The following is a 16,518-nucleotide window of genomic DNA, read 5'->3' as shown; positions in this document are numbered from 1 at the left end:
ACTATTTAGACTACTGTGATAATCATTTAATGCAACGTACCGCATTTTGCACCGTTAATCTGACACTAAAGTGGCTTTTAGTTTGATCTTCTAATGAGTTTGACTTCTTTTTCCTTCTTCCTCTTCTTTTTCACTTCGTATTCTTTGAGCGAAATCGTGTGCGAGATTCGACTGTGATAATCGTGTAAATCGGGGTAGTCTAAATAGGGGCAAATGTCGCAATAACAAAAGGGCGAATGTCGCAAGCGTAAACAAACCGAGTGCGGGTTGATTTTCCTATGCTGGTCCAGCAAAAAGTAACTCTCACTCGTTTTGTTTACATTTGCGACATTCGCCCTTTTGTTGATTCTATTTAGAAATGGAAGCAGAAATCATATCATGTCGACCAACATTTGAAAAGGGCGGATAAGCCAACTGTCAAACAGACCGAGCGAGAATTATGTTTTGCTGGAGCAGCATAGGAAAATGAACTCTCACTCGTTCTGTTTGACAGTTGGCTTATCCGCCCTTTTCAAATGTTGGTCGACAAATAGAGCTCTCCCACAGAGATGTTTGGCCCATGCGTTACGTGGTATGTGGCCCACTATAGGATTGGGCAAAATTACCGAAAGTATCGATAATTGAATATCAATATCAAATCCGCCGCTTTATCGATACCGTCAATATATCGCTCGTGAAGCATCGATATTAGATTTATCGATACTATTTAAGGCGGCATGCTGGGATTAGAAAATGCTACTCAAAAAAAGGGATTCATAAAAATTAACCAATAAAAAACATGTTGAGCAAAGAGAGTGCCCCCAAAACACGCACGCAACACATCACTCGCTCTAGTACATCTCTATTTCGGACACGTCGCTTTGTACGAAAAACCGCACCACAGCTGTTCACGCCCGACTAAATCGTATGCTGCCCCGGAATACGCAAAAATATGATGGGTTGTACTCCCGACACATCTAGATGACATGCCGAAGAGTAAAAATTTGATCTGTAGTTGCACGGGCCTTCAAAAGCCCACCTGGTACTACTCTACGAACTCTTCAGCCACCGGGGATAGACGACGTATCAAAATCTGTTGGTGGCTTTGACCAGCGTTATGCTGCGGTAATTACAGCAATCTATCCAATCGCCCTTTCTGTAGATGGGACAAACCACACCCTCAATCCACTCATCCGGCAGCTCTCTCCCAAACCCCTGAAACCATCCAGTGATGTGTTGTTGCTGGTGCTTCTTGGCCATTCCTGCAGAGTTTCGCCGGGAGCTGCTCCTTTCCGGTTCTAGCTCTGCTCGATCTCTGTCCCACCTCTGCCACTTTCACCGCTATTATGGCGCGTAAAAAGCTGGAAAGTCTGTTAATGCCTTCAACGCCCAATACTACTCTATGTGCTCTCTGGTCAGCTTTGAATTGCTGAAAATCGCATATCGTACGCACTTACTGTTCAATAAGCGTTAAACATGTAAGTGACATTGTTCAAGGTTTTGCATAGGAGTCATTTCCAAGGGGTCGGACACTCAGATCGATAAGATTATAACGAATTTAACAAACCTTGCAGTTCAGCACTTGTACCGAAATTGGCACAGTTCGGCTTGTTTCAAGTCGTTTAACATAAAAACGGCTGGGCCGAGGTCATTTCCAATTAAGTAAATTTGAGAATTAAGCTTAGTAGCTACCTGAAAAGAAAACAGCGCGAGAAAAAATCCTAAAAATTTTGTTTTTTTGAGCGTTTGTTGGCCTAGTTTTAGTCTATATTTTTTCAGCTGCATATCAAAACAGTATCGGGATGAAATTATCGATTCAGCATAATATCGACGTGGTATCCCAAGTAACAATGGTAGCTGAACTGCAAGAGCAATGGCTGTTTACGAGTTGGTTTGAGGCGATCAAAGCTGCATAAAGTAAGCACTCAAATGGTGTTTAAATAAGCGATGTTTAAGCTACTTTAAGTTTTTCAAACCAGTTCTCTCCCAAAAGCTGATAAACAAGCTTAATAGCGGATTTTTCTGCTAAACAATCTGCTTCTAAACAGCCATAAACATCAAACCGTTTTAAGGCTGCTTAAAGGTGTCAAAGTGTAGAGTGGAAGCTTTCATTAGACTCACAGCTTTCAAACTACTTAAAGGCTGCTTAAAGGTGTTAAAGTGGCTTTACAAACTTCTGCCAAGTTTTCTTTCGGCTCACAGCACACATAGTGTCAGATCATAGAATTTCGCAATTCGGCTGACAGCAAAAGTTTGTCAGTTATCGACATTATCGACTGCTTCACGCTAGGCGGGCTAGACTTCAGGTGTAAAGATATTCTCACTGTCGGTTTTGCAGATGCAAATGGGGCGGATCATACGGTGAGTGCTTATGGATCAAAAGATGGCGGGTTCAATTCCCGGAAAAAAGACGCATTTTTAATTAGCTAGCTTACTTATACGAATTAAAGTTATTCGAAATTAAAAAATATCGCGCTCGACAATGTTCACGGCAAAATAAAAATGACGCGTTCCATTTTTTAAATTTAAAAAGATTTTTTTGGCTGTATAAAGATTGATGAATCGTTGATTAAGCGGCTGGAAGGGCATATTGCAAAACTATTTCTCGTTCTAAAAATAGAATTGACAGCATTGCGCAAATTGGCTATTAAAAAGCGCGCGAAAACCTTTATTAAGCTTCATCGCAGCTTCAAAAGCAGCTTTTAACAAGTCTGAAGCTTGATAAAATCACCAGATTTAGATGTTTAAGAGCTGAAAAAAGGTTTTTATTTCTAAACCTAAACCATAGTTCAGCCACAGGTTGAATAAAATCAGCTATAAAAGCGTTTGATCAGCCTGAAATTGTTACTTGGGATGTATCGATGAAATATATCGAAATATCGGCCTTCGAGTATCGATATCGCGGGTATCGATACGGTATCGCCCAATCCTAGGCCCACAACATTTGATGTTGCCGGACACGGTGCCGTGCGAGGCGAGTGGCGTGACATGGCAAATTTTGATTTACAGCCATTCGCCTTTCGTCCGGTATTAGTGGAATCGAATCGAATGTTGTAAGAGTTTCAAGGTGAACTTTTCGCGGTATGGAACTCGATTCACATAACACCGCAGTTGGCAGTTAGTGCGAATGGCAACGCAATGAAAGTCGGCCTGTCGCATCATCCGCCTCGCAGAATAGGCACCATGATGTTTGCCTCATTTTGTGGAACAGCTGTAGCCGAGGGATTGAATATGTAAACAAACCGAAAAATATCGATAGTTATGTTGCTCCATTTGCTTCACATTGTAGAGCATATATTTCGGTCAAACTTTTTTATCCTGTTGGCCTGGCAAAGCGTGAACATATGCAATTCATCTGTGTTCGCAAATATCGTTACCCCCACGTGGTATCGGCTTGGGTACGCAACTTCGGTTGCCGTATGTAAACAGAGAAGAAGGCACAATGGCTCACGCCCACTCCAAGACAGCAGCCCGTCATCGGGATATGGACCTTGGGTTAACAACCCACTGTACCCGAAAATCGTATGTTACAGAAAATGAAAAAAGAAATCGATCTGGATTATTGGCAACGATCTTTAGCATGAAAACACGGACACGACCCAAGTAACAATTTCAGGCTGATCAAACGCTTTTATAGCTGATTTTATTCAACCTGTGGCTGAACTATGGTTTAGGTTTAGAAATAAAAACCTTTTTTCAGCTCTTAAACATCTAAATCTGGTGATTTTATCAAGCTTCAGACTTGTTAAAAGCTGCTTTTGAAGCTGCGATGAAGCTTAATAAAGGTTTTCGCGCGCTTTTTAATAGCCAATTTGCGCAACCCAAGTAACAATTTCAGGCTGATCAAACGCTTTTATAGCTGATTTTATTCAACCTGTGGCTGAACTATGGTTTAGGTTTAGAAATAAAAACCTTTTTTCAGCTCTTAAACATCTAAATCTGGTGATTTTATCAAGCTTCAGACTTGTTAAAAGCTGCTTTTGAAGCTGCGATGAAGCTTAATAAAGGTTTTCGTGCGCTTTTTAATAGCCAATTTGCGCAATGCTGTCAATTCTATTTTTAGAACGAGAAATAGTTTTGCAATATGCCCTTCCAGCCGCTTAATCAACGATTCATCAATCTTTATACAGCCAAAAAAATCTTTTTAAATTTAAAAAATGGAACGCGTCATTTTTATTTTGCCGTGAACATTGTCGAGCGCGATATTTTTTAATTTCGAATAACTTTAATTCGTATAAGTAAGCTAGCTAATTAAAAATGCGTCTTTTTTCCGGGAATTGAACCCGCCATCTTTTGATCCATAAGCACTCACCGTATGATCCGCCCCATTTGCATCTGCAAAACCGACAGTGAGAATATCTTTACACCTGAAGTCTAGCCCGCCTAGCGTGAAGCAGTCGATAATGTCGATAACTGACAAACTTTTGCTGTCAGCCGAATTGCGAAATTCTATGATCTGACACTATGTGTGCTGTGAGCCGAAAGAAAACTTGGCAGAAGTTTGTAAAGCCACTTTAACACCTTTAAGCAGCCTTTAAGTAGTTTGAAAGCTGTGAGTCTAATGAAAGCTTCCACTCTACACTTTGACACCTTTAAGCAGCCTTAAAACGGTTTGATGTTTATGGCTGTTTAGAAGCAGATTGTTTAGCAGAAAAATCCGCTATTAAGCTTGTTTATCAGCTTTTGGGAGAGAACTGGTTTGAAAAACTTAAAGTAGCTTAAACATCGCTTATTTAAACACCATTTGAGTGCTTACTTTATGCAGCTTTGATCGCCTCAAACCAACTCGTAAACAGCCATTGCTCTTGCAGTTCAGCTACCATTGTTACTTGGGGAATTGAAACATGGAATATACTGACCCTTGCCCAGTAGAGCAAACTGGCTCAACTTGCAAGGGAAAATGAAATTAGAAGTTTGAAATTCTGGGGCGAGGTCCGTTGCCCGGGTACTGACGAACACAAGCCATCTTCCGGGCAACTCTTGGTCTACTCAGGCATACGAGGTAAAACTGATACTTGAGAAAATGGAGTTGAATTCCTACTGAGTCCTGGTAGGTTGTTGGCTCAAACAACGCGGACCATGGGGCACCATGACTTGGGACAGATAAGCGAAAACGGGGAGCTGTTTACAGAATTTTGTGATAATAACAGCATGGCCATTGGTGGATCGCTCTTTCCCCAGAGACCAGCACATAAAGTCACGTGGGTTTCTCGCGACGGCTGACCAGAAAATCAAATCGTAAAACAAATCACATAGTGGTCCTTAGTCTCTTATCCAGTAACTCCTATCCCTACCTCCACGTGGTATCAGCCAGAATACGAGCAACCTTAGCGAAGATCGGGTAACCAACCCCGGTGGAAACTAAGGTCGTATACAAGCCTAGATACCAACAGAGAAGGAGGAACAGCGTAGTCTCGACACTATAAGGTAGTAGCCCTATTATGAGACTCGGTAGCGTAGGCCCTAGTACGGCTTCCTATCTAACACCAACAAACTAAAGAGAATCAAGAAACTCGGAACATTCGGCATGTAGAAAAGCGACGGAATAAGGACATGGAATAGAAACTTGGTGCCTGTAACTGCAGAACACTAAATTTCGTCCGCAGCGACAGGTTGCTGCTCGATCAGTTAGAACCTCGAAAATTTGGCATTGCAGGGGATCTGCCACAAGGCCGAGAAGGTGTAGAGGATCCGTGGCGACAAATCCCACTGTATTTAACCAGAGCGCTGGAGCTGGGAACGGGCTTCGTAGTGATGGGCAAAATGCAGGTTCGCATAATGGACTGGACAGCCATCAACGAGAGGATGTGTGTGTTGGGTATAATAGGCCGTCTCTTCAACTACTTCACCATAAACGTGTATTGTCCAAACGAAGGTAGACCCGGCGACGAGAAGAAAGCATTATAAGCGCAGTTGGTGGCAACGTACGACAGCTGCTTATTACGGGACGGGACATCAAGATCGTCATCGGGGATATGAAAACCCAGGTCGGCAGGCAAGCAAGATATAGATCGGTGATCGGACCCCATAGCCTGCACACCGACACGAACGATACCGGCTAGCGATGCATCAACTTTGCAGCTTCCCGAGACTTGGAGATCAGAAGCAGTTTTTTTCCCCACAAAGGTATACACAAAGTCATCTGGAGATCATCTGACCAACGAACCTTGAACCAAATTGACCATATTCTCTTCGAGGGCTCCTTACGGGGTGCGGATATCGACTCGGGCCATTAGCTAGTATAGTAGTACGTGTGCGCTCAAGACTTTCGACGGTGTATACCTTGCGTCGTCCTCCTCGGCAATTAGACAACCCACGAGTTACCGAAACTTCACCTCGCGTACTGGATGAAGCTCTGCCTTCCTCCGTGGAGCTACGTGCTTCGACCCTCGAAAACGGATGGGATTGATACGTTCGGCCGTCAACGAGGCCGTAACCACGGTGCTAGGCGAGGAAACCTCGAGCGCACGAAAAGAGAGGGAAAAAAAGAGCTTGGAAAAACTATCTAAGCATATCCACGAGAGAGAATTTGGACAAGTAGTTATCGACTCCTCCCAGTTGGTTTCGAGGTATGACGCTGGCCTAATAAGCCAGTCGTCATATGTTCGAATCTCGACTTGGAGAGGCTGTTAGAGTCAATAGGATCGTAGCAACTGGCCCTGCAATTGTCCTGCACTCTAACAGCTGGCTGCGAAGTTTGTCGTATAAAGAACAGAAGGTCAAGTTCCGATAACGGAATGTAGCACCTAGGCTTTGCTTTGCTTTTTAGTTATCGACGAGTGCGGAATGACCACGATCCTGAGGAGAAAAAAGCGCCAAAAGGAGGACAGAGATCGTGAGGAGCTGAAACAACTATTCCGGGCTAATGACACGCGCAAGTTTTACGAAAAGGTAAACAAAACTCATAAGAGCTATACACTTAAACCTGACATGTGTAGGGACGCGGGAGGAGATCTAATCACAAACAAACACGAGATGGTCGACAAGTGGAAGCAGTTTTTCGGTGAGCACCTCAACGGCGATATAGCAGAAGGAAACGCGATAGAAGTTAACCTATAGGAGTGCCTATAAACGACAACAGCGTGCCGGCACCCGATCTCGAAGAGATCCGATCGAGAGCCGCTAGCAACGGCACTTTACTTTATAATTTTAAGGATTTGAAGAAACTACCGTAGGAGTGGATGGAAGGTGTAGTCTGTCCCATCTGCAAAAAGGGCGACCGGCTAGATTGCTGTAACTACCGCGGCATTATGCTAGTCACAGCCGCCTACAACCTGATATCAGATATCAGGCATCAAAACGAGAGGTACGATCTTCAGCAAGAGTAGCCTACTCCTAGCTTTCACAGACGACGTCGACATTATTATTAGAAACCTTGGGACAGCGGAGGTAATCTACGTCAGACTAAAAACGGATGCTAGGAGGAAGGGTTACAAATCAATGCGTCGAAAACCAACTATATAATAGGAAGAGGCTCCAGAGAAACAACGTTTGCTTCCCATGAACAGTGACTATTGACGGCGATGAACCACTGGAAGTGGTTGATGAATTCGTATTTTTGGGATCTCTGATCACCACCGACAAATAATACGAGTCAGAAGATTCAACGACGCATTCAAGCTGGAAATCAAACCTGCTTTTCCCTCCGCAAGACGCTTTGATCAAGGCGCATCCACCGCCGCAGAAACCTGACGATGTACGCTAATTAGACCGTTAGTTCTCTACGGACTTGACACAGCAACTTTGCTGATGCACTTGCCGTATTTAAAAGAAATGTGTTTTGGCGGAGTACAAACGAATAGCGTAGAGTGGCGTAGGCATATGAACCACGAGTTACAGACACTACTTGGAGAGATTCCCACCGTACACCTGGCGAAAGTTGGCAGATTACGATGGGCCGGCCACATCGCAAGGATGCCGGACGACAGTACAGTGATATCCGTTCTCTTCAAGAAATCAACCGGCACCAGGGATAGAGGGGCCAAAGTGCTAGACGGCTCGACCAGGTTGAAACCGACTTGCGTGTGTCGAGACGCGTAACGAATTTGCGACGAGTACCCCAGGACCTTGTACTGGAGAAAAATTTGATATTACATCCGACCATCACCTTGTTATCATGTTACGACATCCACCGATTGGAGAATCCCGAAGTAAAAAGGGCCTTTGTCAAACAACTTGAATCCCGAGCCTCGGAGTTGCTGGTGGAACCGTCGAAGAGCAATGGACCGGCATCAAGAACGCCTTCGTTACGACCAGTGACGAAGCATTTTGCGAGCTTCTCGATCTAAGTCACCCCATAGAGGCTCGATGGGGTTTACATCCGACGATTGCGATGGCCGTTTTATTATTTTCAGCACTCAGCACCACACGACGGATTTGCGAAATCTCGAAATTGATCGATGACTAATTAAGATACCGGCAAACCACTGCACTGAAGGTCGAATATACTCCTTGGTGCCGACTCTGCAGTACCGCCACTTTTTATTTCAAATATTCTTGCGGAGATCCACACGGTGTTTGTTGACGAAAGATTCAGCTGGTCTGCGACACCATCGATAGCTTTCTGAATACCTAAACGAGATAATCATCCTAAGCACCTTTTCGGAGCAAATAAAATGCAAGGTAAATTCAATATTACAGAAAATTTATATTTACTTGATAATAGCATAATATTTATAGTTGCATCATTATTATTTTTAGTATTCATATATAATGCATTATTTATAGGGCTTTATTCCAAAGAATTTTTCCAAAAATTATACATATAGCATTTTTCATTACTTTATTTCCCCTACTGCTCCACTGATTCCGTCTAATTTTTGCCAACGAACATTGATAGCGTTCCAATATGAAAACGGGAAATCATGAAATAAATTAAGCTGTTCTCAGTTATATCACTAAAAAAAAGTTATGTAATATTTATTATGACGATAAATGATCGAATAACTAGCGATAATAGAGGAGAGTAGCGTTTTTACACGCTTGTTGTAATGATGATCATAGAAACATACAAATGAGGCAAATGAGCAGAAAAAATGATGCGCAAGTCTATACTCTGTTTGATTAACTGCTATAAACTATAATAGTTTTCCCTAATTCTATGGGTTCAGTGAAATACCTACATTGTTTACAAGTTGTGTATTTGAAGGAAAGAGGTCTCCATGCATTCTCTCATAAAGTATTGGAGCAGCTTCGATTGCAAAAATGCGTTTACCGACAAATCTCTATTGTGAACTAAAGTTAAATTGGAAAATCTCAATGTTTATCTGTTTCTTCTGCTGAATCAACTGGGAATCGTGTTTCTTCGTTCATCTAGTTTCTTTTTATGCTAAATAAAATCCTTATCATCGCCTCACTATCAGCTACTGTCAGCAGATGACCATCCGTTTGAAAAATGAACTAAAAATATCCGCACTCGTTTCGTTATTTGGTTTCGTCTATAAGTAGTTTGGGCTTCTGCACTTAAACCTACCCCGATGTCAAATCAATGCGGAAGTTCAATCCATAAAATTGGGTTAAATCAGATAAAATCAGAAACAAGGCATATTGCTGCTGCTACATTGGCTAATATGTATTGTTGTAGTTCTGTAACGTTTCGCTCTGTTTACAATTATCCTTGCAAGTGGTGGCAGTTGTGGCTTAAAACGTGACCTATTTCTTGTCTAAAAATTTCTGTTTTGTTTTTCTGTTTTTCACTGTTGTTATAAATCAACGGGAATAGGTTCCCACTGTCACTATTATGTACATCGCTGTTTAGTATCTTTATTTTTGTATGCCTAAAAAGTAAAATTCACAAAATTGTACATTTTATCTCGCAAGCTTGCAAGCATGTCCTTATCAGAAAAAAGGTTCAATAACGCAAAAAATTGCGTAAAGCGGAATGAAAATCAAAAAATATTGTCATTGACTTCTTGGTTGATCGTTTGTGTTAGTGTTTATACGTCGTTTATTCGCTTCGGAAATGTTGTAACCTTTCCCAAGCGGGTCCGTTATCCGCTAGTTTGTGTGTATGTTTTTTTTTTCATTTATACAGATGATATTTTCACGAAAATGTACAGTTTTTGTCCTTTCTCTTGCGCTGCTTTGGGGCTCTATCTGTTCAGTTCGCCTTTTTGATTTTGCTATAATTACAAATCAGTGAGATTGTAAAACAAATTTACACGTTTATGTTACAAAGCATAATTCTCCAGTCCGAACCGTGTGTTTTGTGTATAAAATTTACCGTTTTTCTTTTCTATACAAAAATATTTTCATATTCTGGAAACGCATTCACTAGAATGATCTATGCTTCAAATTTAGCCAACACGACACATGGGTATATGGGATAAAAAATCACTTGTTTCACCTGTTTGTCACTCTCTTTTATGTCGTCCTATGGATACTTGAAGGCGCGGAAAAAAACGTTCAATTATTCTTTTCGGTCAATTTTAAAAATAGCCTATTTATAAAATTGTACACATTTTACAGCGAACCCATTGGGTCGCACTATGTTCAACGTTGGTTGGTTTCTTCTTTTTCTATGAACAAAATACTAAAAACAGACAAACAAAGGACGTAATTGAAAAAGAAGAAGTTAATCACAGATCGTTTTTTCCTTTTTTTGTATCGAAAATATCAACGAAATTCCACGTTATACCTTAGTGACGGGATCGTATGCGTATGGGTGTCTTTCACGCGGGTGTTGAATTGATTTATTTTTTTTTTGCTATGAGCCGTCCTCTTGCAATCCAGATTGTGAATTGGTTGATGATAATGTTTTCTTCTGTGGTTTTCCGGGGTTAGTAAAAAAAGCATTCTCTGTACATATCACGTTTTTTTGCCTTAACACTGGATGATTACTGTTTCTTTTAGTTTTGATGACTTGTCTTTACAGATTCGCGTGGTTTTGCTTTGTTAAAAATATATCTATAGAAAAGTCCGATTTACAAACATATTACAATTATTTCATTACATTTTTATACATTTATTTTCTCACAGGCTGTTTCAACGAACTGTCGGGTTGATACTTGGTAATAGAGTGCGCTCCCGATTGCTTTAAATGCGGATTATCTTCAATGACAATATTTTATCTTTGTTTTTCATTTCAATTTGGGTTTCACCCCGGTGCGTGTACAACAATAGATTCCCCCTATGGATTAAAACAAATAACAAATTGCGTGTTCTTCAGTTACCTACACAAAGTTGGACCGCCGAGTCCTAGAATTACATCCACACTGATAAGATACGCTCAATCGAGCACTAAAAGAAGCGCTATCATTACTTCCTCCCTCGATTCAAAGACTGAGAAACGCACTACGCTTTTATTGTTCTCGTTTGCTTTTTAAATTTGAGTTATATACTTTTTTCAAAATCGAAATGAAAGAAAACTTTTCGCTTACATTTTTTTGAATTTTGTACATGGACGATATTGTGAAGAAATAATTTGCTTGACGAAATAAAGCTTTCGCACGTTCTATGCCGGACTTTAAATGAATCCTTTATAATAATGAGTACCACAAATACTTCTAGTTTTTAAGATTTCATTAGCGAAAATTCATCATTGGCCGCAATTTTAGGCCGCAAAACAAATCAAATCAAGGTATCTAATATTGCTGGAAATATGTTCGACATTGCTAGCCAGGTCAATATCTAAGACTACACTAGAAGTTTACATCTACTACAGATGGGATTGCGTAATGACGGGAGCAACGGAATTAAACAGATACATACTACCATCGGTAGTATTTCTCAATTGTTTTTGTGATTTCAATACACGAAAACGTTATGGATGCTCTTTCACATGAAAGTTGTATCAATTCTTCAAATTTCAGTAACTGTTAATTTTCACTTCAAGTACAAACGGTGGAGGAGGCGATGTTATATCCAATTTTTTTAAATTCTACAAGAGTTCTATCGTACAAGTAGGTTTACCTTCAATTTTGTTCTTTCGTATTGTTTGTTTGCTAAAAGATTTTTCGTTTTACCTTTGTTCAGTATAAAATAACTATATAAATTTTGTACAGCGATATACAACATTACCTTCGTTCACATATGTGTGTGTTTTGAATTATTTCCTTTTTTTTTTGCTAAATCCACTAATTAAGTGCCGGATGCAATTGTTTTAGTTTAATAGAAAATTTTATTCTAGAGTTTTTGTCTACAAAAAAAACTACTATTCCAATAATCAAGGTTTTTTTCCATCTTAAATAGTAAAATAGAATAGTTTTCAGAGTCCAAACCGAAGTCAGATTATTGTGAAAATAATCTCTCCAATAAGTGACAAGTTGCGTATTCAGTGCACTAAACAGCTGATAAGTGACCGGCTCTTACAGCAGCAGTCTACCGAGGCCAGAGATTCGAGTAAAAAAGATGAGTCGTAAGGACACTCAGTTCGCATGTGTATGTATGTGTGTGTGTGTTTGTGTGTGTGTGTGCGTGCGCGCACTTATTCTTATCAGATGTTCCGTGCACTGTCCGTAATTGTTTCATGTGCATTTTACAATGCTAAAACTAAGACAGTTATTTATCAGAGGAAAAAAACAGAAAAAATTATATTATTTCTATACGATATACTTACTAGCTATTACTATTAGTGAGAATAGCCGATATTCGACCTAAAAATACCGCTCTGGGGTTTGAATTAGCTGAGAGAAGATGTTGTTTCGATAATGATTTAGTGAGGAGTGGCCTATGTTTTCTCTGCTGTCACTGTTGACTTTGTCGAGGTTGTTATTCGAAAAAAAAACATTTGTTTTGCATGAATGAATTTTGATACTGTTAGTTTTATACGCTTATTGAAAATCTGATATTGAGTTTCTGTTAACAAATAAAATTTCGGCTATTTTTTGGGAAATTTTCCATCAAAAAAAAGGTAAAACCTCAGAGCTCAATCAACAGTGACGTTAGAAGCAACCTATTCTGTTTTATAATAAGGACATCCACCCACTTATCTGCAAATTTTGTGGTTTTAAAATAGATGCCGTTTTCTGTTTCAGAATCCAGACATTTTCTTATTTCGATAACTCTTAATTTATTCGTACGTACAGTAACCTACAGTTACAGTCAGCTTAGCTGCGAATCGCAACTTCCATCCGGAACAACAAGTAAGACGGAGAGGATTTTTTTTTGCTCGCTCGCTAGCTACTTGCGGAGACCAAATGAATACACATTGAGTACACTCAACTGCTACTACTTCTAGAACTACGGCTACTACCTACTATTACTACCGCCACTATCACTGCAATAACAGTTTCACATGCACACACACACACTGTGCTTTAGTTTTCGTTCACATTCGTGTGTGTATTCTGTCTATACGTGCGAAACTCCCTGCGGTTGAAACACTGGCTTACGATATTAACATTTCACAATTACATGGAAAATTGACAGGAAATGAATGCTTGCAAAAATCAGGAGATTTGCTTCGCTGTTATACATTACTAAGGATTGACTTACAGATAGCTGTTACTGTTTATGTATTTATTAGGATTAATTTTTAGTATTTTTATTTTTTCCCTTTTGCTTACTTTAATCCTGCATTGAACACTACCTTCAAATATTGGAGAGGAAAAGGTTCGTTATCTGCAACTTTACGTGTTTCGTAATAAATGCTATCATGTTTCATTTTATTTATTCTTTTATATGCTTACATTTTCGTTTTTTAGTATTGTGTTTTGAAAAAGTAAACGAAATAATCAAACATCTTCGTTAAAGACAAGGTGTCGCTGCACACTTTTCCTAAGATTTTTAGAGAGTTTGGCCAGTGGGTACTGTTTCCAAATTCATTAGTTTACTATTGGCTAACATTTCACAAATGCGGGTCATGAAAGTGTGTTCTATTCAAAGCAGTCCTTGTTCGACGATGGTTTTTCCTGTTTTCAAGTTTGTTCGTTTGAACATTTGGATGATTGTTTTTATTAGCTAGAATAAGAGTAGTTATTGCAAATTTTAACGAAATGAACAAGAGTGGGGTACCTGAAACATCCGAAAGACGTAAAGCGAAATCGATAGAGAGCATTAACAGGAGACTTTCGTTTTTTTCTTGATTGTTCAGGCTTATGCTCAGATAAAGTACGTTTAGCACAATGCACATATTTTGAAAAATTATGTTAGCGATTATTCTTTTGTGTAAAGTGTGGTTCAACCCACCGTTTGCAACGCCTGTGCTTGCGTGTATGCGTCGATATGGAGCACAGTGGCATTACTCTTATTCAAAATTCTTTTTATATTCTCCGAAAAAATGATCCCTATGCCAGCTTTTTTATCAATAAAATAACTAATCAATACTTTGTTGCTTCCTATGTAATGCATTTTAACACCTTTTATTCCTTTTCTGGGTAGACAAAGTTGAAAAACTCGTTTGGTTACTTTTGCTTTTGAGTTGATTCTTTCTAAAAACAAAGTCTAATTCACAAAAAATTTTCAATGTCATTTAAAATACGTGCTTAATCACTGGCGTCTATGAACTTAAATCGATAACGCCCTTCAACAAGGTGGAAAGCTAGCTTTCTTCGCAATGTGAACTTTTTTTTGCATGAAACAAGCGAAGAAAGATTGTTTTCCGGCTGACAGGTGAAACGCACATTTTCAAAAGAGATCAGTTCACATTGCTTTCTGCATTTTACTACTTATTGGTCGTACTCGGGTGAATAAACCGGATAAGCGGGTTCGATCTCTAGTGAATAAATAAATCTCTCCTGTTGTGCTGCTTTGAAGGTTCGACTCAGTAAACTCGTGGTATGTTTTACGTCTGCATTGTAATCTCCTCGGCCGCGAAGCAATGTTTCTACACGTCTATTGAATGAGGCAAATTACACATGCTGGCAAACACATAAATTAGCATTTTCCGCTCGCATTGAGCCTATTCGATAAGCTCGTAATAGCGAAAGGTGGATGATTTAAATCGTTTTTATCCTTTCTTAGTCGTCATCGTTGTCGTTGGCGCGTTTTTTCTAGACACAAGAAACAATCGCACGTGTATGGATGAGATTATAATAATTATAAATATTGCCTGAAGCTAGTCCAACGTTTCGCAGTGTTGGAAATTTCTCCACTCAATTGAGCGTGTAGTAAGCACTGTCAACACCAAATTATGACATTTTTACCATACCTTTAACTTTTAATGCAACTCAACAATCAAATGATACAAATTATACAGAATTTCATTTTATACTTAGTCTACAATACTAACTCTGCGTGCACACGAAAACGCTTCGAGTGGTTCGATCGCGTGCTTTCCAGATCGGGTTCTACTAATAATCAACTATTTCAAGTGCGTTAGTTTTCATAAATCCAAAGTGTACAAGCTTCTGCTTCACTATCATCATAATTTAATCCATGGTTTCGAAATTGTTTCTTGTTCGGTATCCTGTTTCAACTAAATGGGTTATATTCTGTCTTCTATGGCGGTTTTGCAAGCAGAAAAAAAAAATTAGATTGATAATCCATATCATGCTGGTAATCTCCTACGGAATGTGCTTTCATCGCGTAGAATATATATAACATTCTAAAAAATATAGTATGTTTACCGCTAAAATCACACACGGCCAATGCGAAAAACTCTTCGTTCCGAAAACCGATCACGGTTTCTTTGCTAATATATGTTAGTATATATTAGGATTGAGATCCGCCTGTCTAAAGAATGCCTTAACAGCTGATCTGGGAAACAATAATATGTGTACATCTCGTTCGATAATAACGAATTAGTTTGTTCCCTAAGTATTCAAAGTCTTTCGGCTCTGACCCTGTCACTAAAAAAGCCTTCGTTATTCTAGAACAAAAGCATTGCGAGAGAAAAAAATCTCTGTAGAGTTAAAAAATATTTACAAATGCTCTATGTTTTCGTTCTTTACAAAAAGATTACTTTGTTCATCTTCCTACGCTGATCAAAGACACATTCCGCAGACAGATTACAGTGCAAGTTTTCGTTTTTCTCTTTCCAGAAAAGTGGCTGTTTTTTAGCTTTTCTCCAACCCTGTCAACCTCCTGGATCTGAAGGTACCATCAGAAGGTTGTTAAACTTAGTTTCCCCTACTACACTCCTATTACATTACCCCATTGGTAGGGGGTGGCCCAATGGGTCCCAAAGTGGTAGGTCCTCCACTGTTGTTGCTACCAACTCCACTTCCATTACTAGATACGCTACCTGGACCTCCACCGTTAGCAGTGGCAACCTGTTGTCCGCCAGAAACGTTTCCATTCGCTCCAATGGCACTATTGCCATCCGAAACATTTCCACTGTTTTGACTCGCATTAACTACCGTCGCTCCGGCCACTCCCGTACTTCCAACGCCCCCGGCGTTTCCAGTGCCGATCGTGTTGGGTGTTTTGAGCGTGAATTTATCTAGCTTGGCAATGATGTGCTTACCATAAGTATACTTCTTCAGCGAATTCATGTGCGGACGAATTTTATGCAGCAAAACCTTTCGCTGCGTAGGTTCCGATACGTCAATCATCTTCTGCACGACGTAGTTAGCGTACTGGTCCTTCATCATCACGTGCAAACCCCTACAGCACAGAAAAGTATACATTTGTAATAAATTGTTCAAAAAAATCTTCTCA

The 16,518-nt window shown here is 39.8% G+C and overlaps 1 protein-coding gene across 5 annotated transcripts in view; it reads right to left on the bottom strand.

Moving 5' to 3' along the window:
- Positions 1 to 8,662: 8,662 nt before the first annotated feature.
- The window catches only part of LOC128744323 (maternal protein pumilio), a 216,628-nt gene continuing 208,772 nt past the window's right edge, over positions 8,663 to 16,518 (bottom strand). For all 5 annotated transcript variants that reach the window (XM_053841219.1, XM_053841220.1, XM_053841218.1 and 2 more), the window contains one exon: positions 8,663 to 16,464. In XM_053841219.1, coding sequence (XP_053697194.1) covers positions 16,002 to 16,464 — 463 coding nt within the window. In that variant the 3' untranslated portion in view covers positions 8,663 to 16,001. The remainder of the gene's footprint in view (positions 16,465 to 16,518) is intronic.

The sequence above is a fragment of the Sabethes cyaneus genome, chromosome 3 (assembly GCF_943734655.1).
Source record: "Sabethes cyaneus chromosome 3, idSabCyanKW18_F2, whole genome shotgun sequence".
Lineage (NCBI taxonomy): Eukaryota > Metazoa > Arthropoda > Insecta > Diptera > Culicidae > Sabethes > Sabethes cyaneus.
The sequence above is the reverse complement of the archived record's forward strand: the minus strand, read 5'-3'. Positions and strand labels throughout refer to the sequence as shown.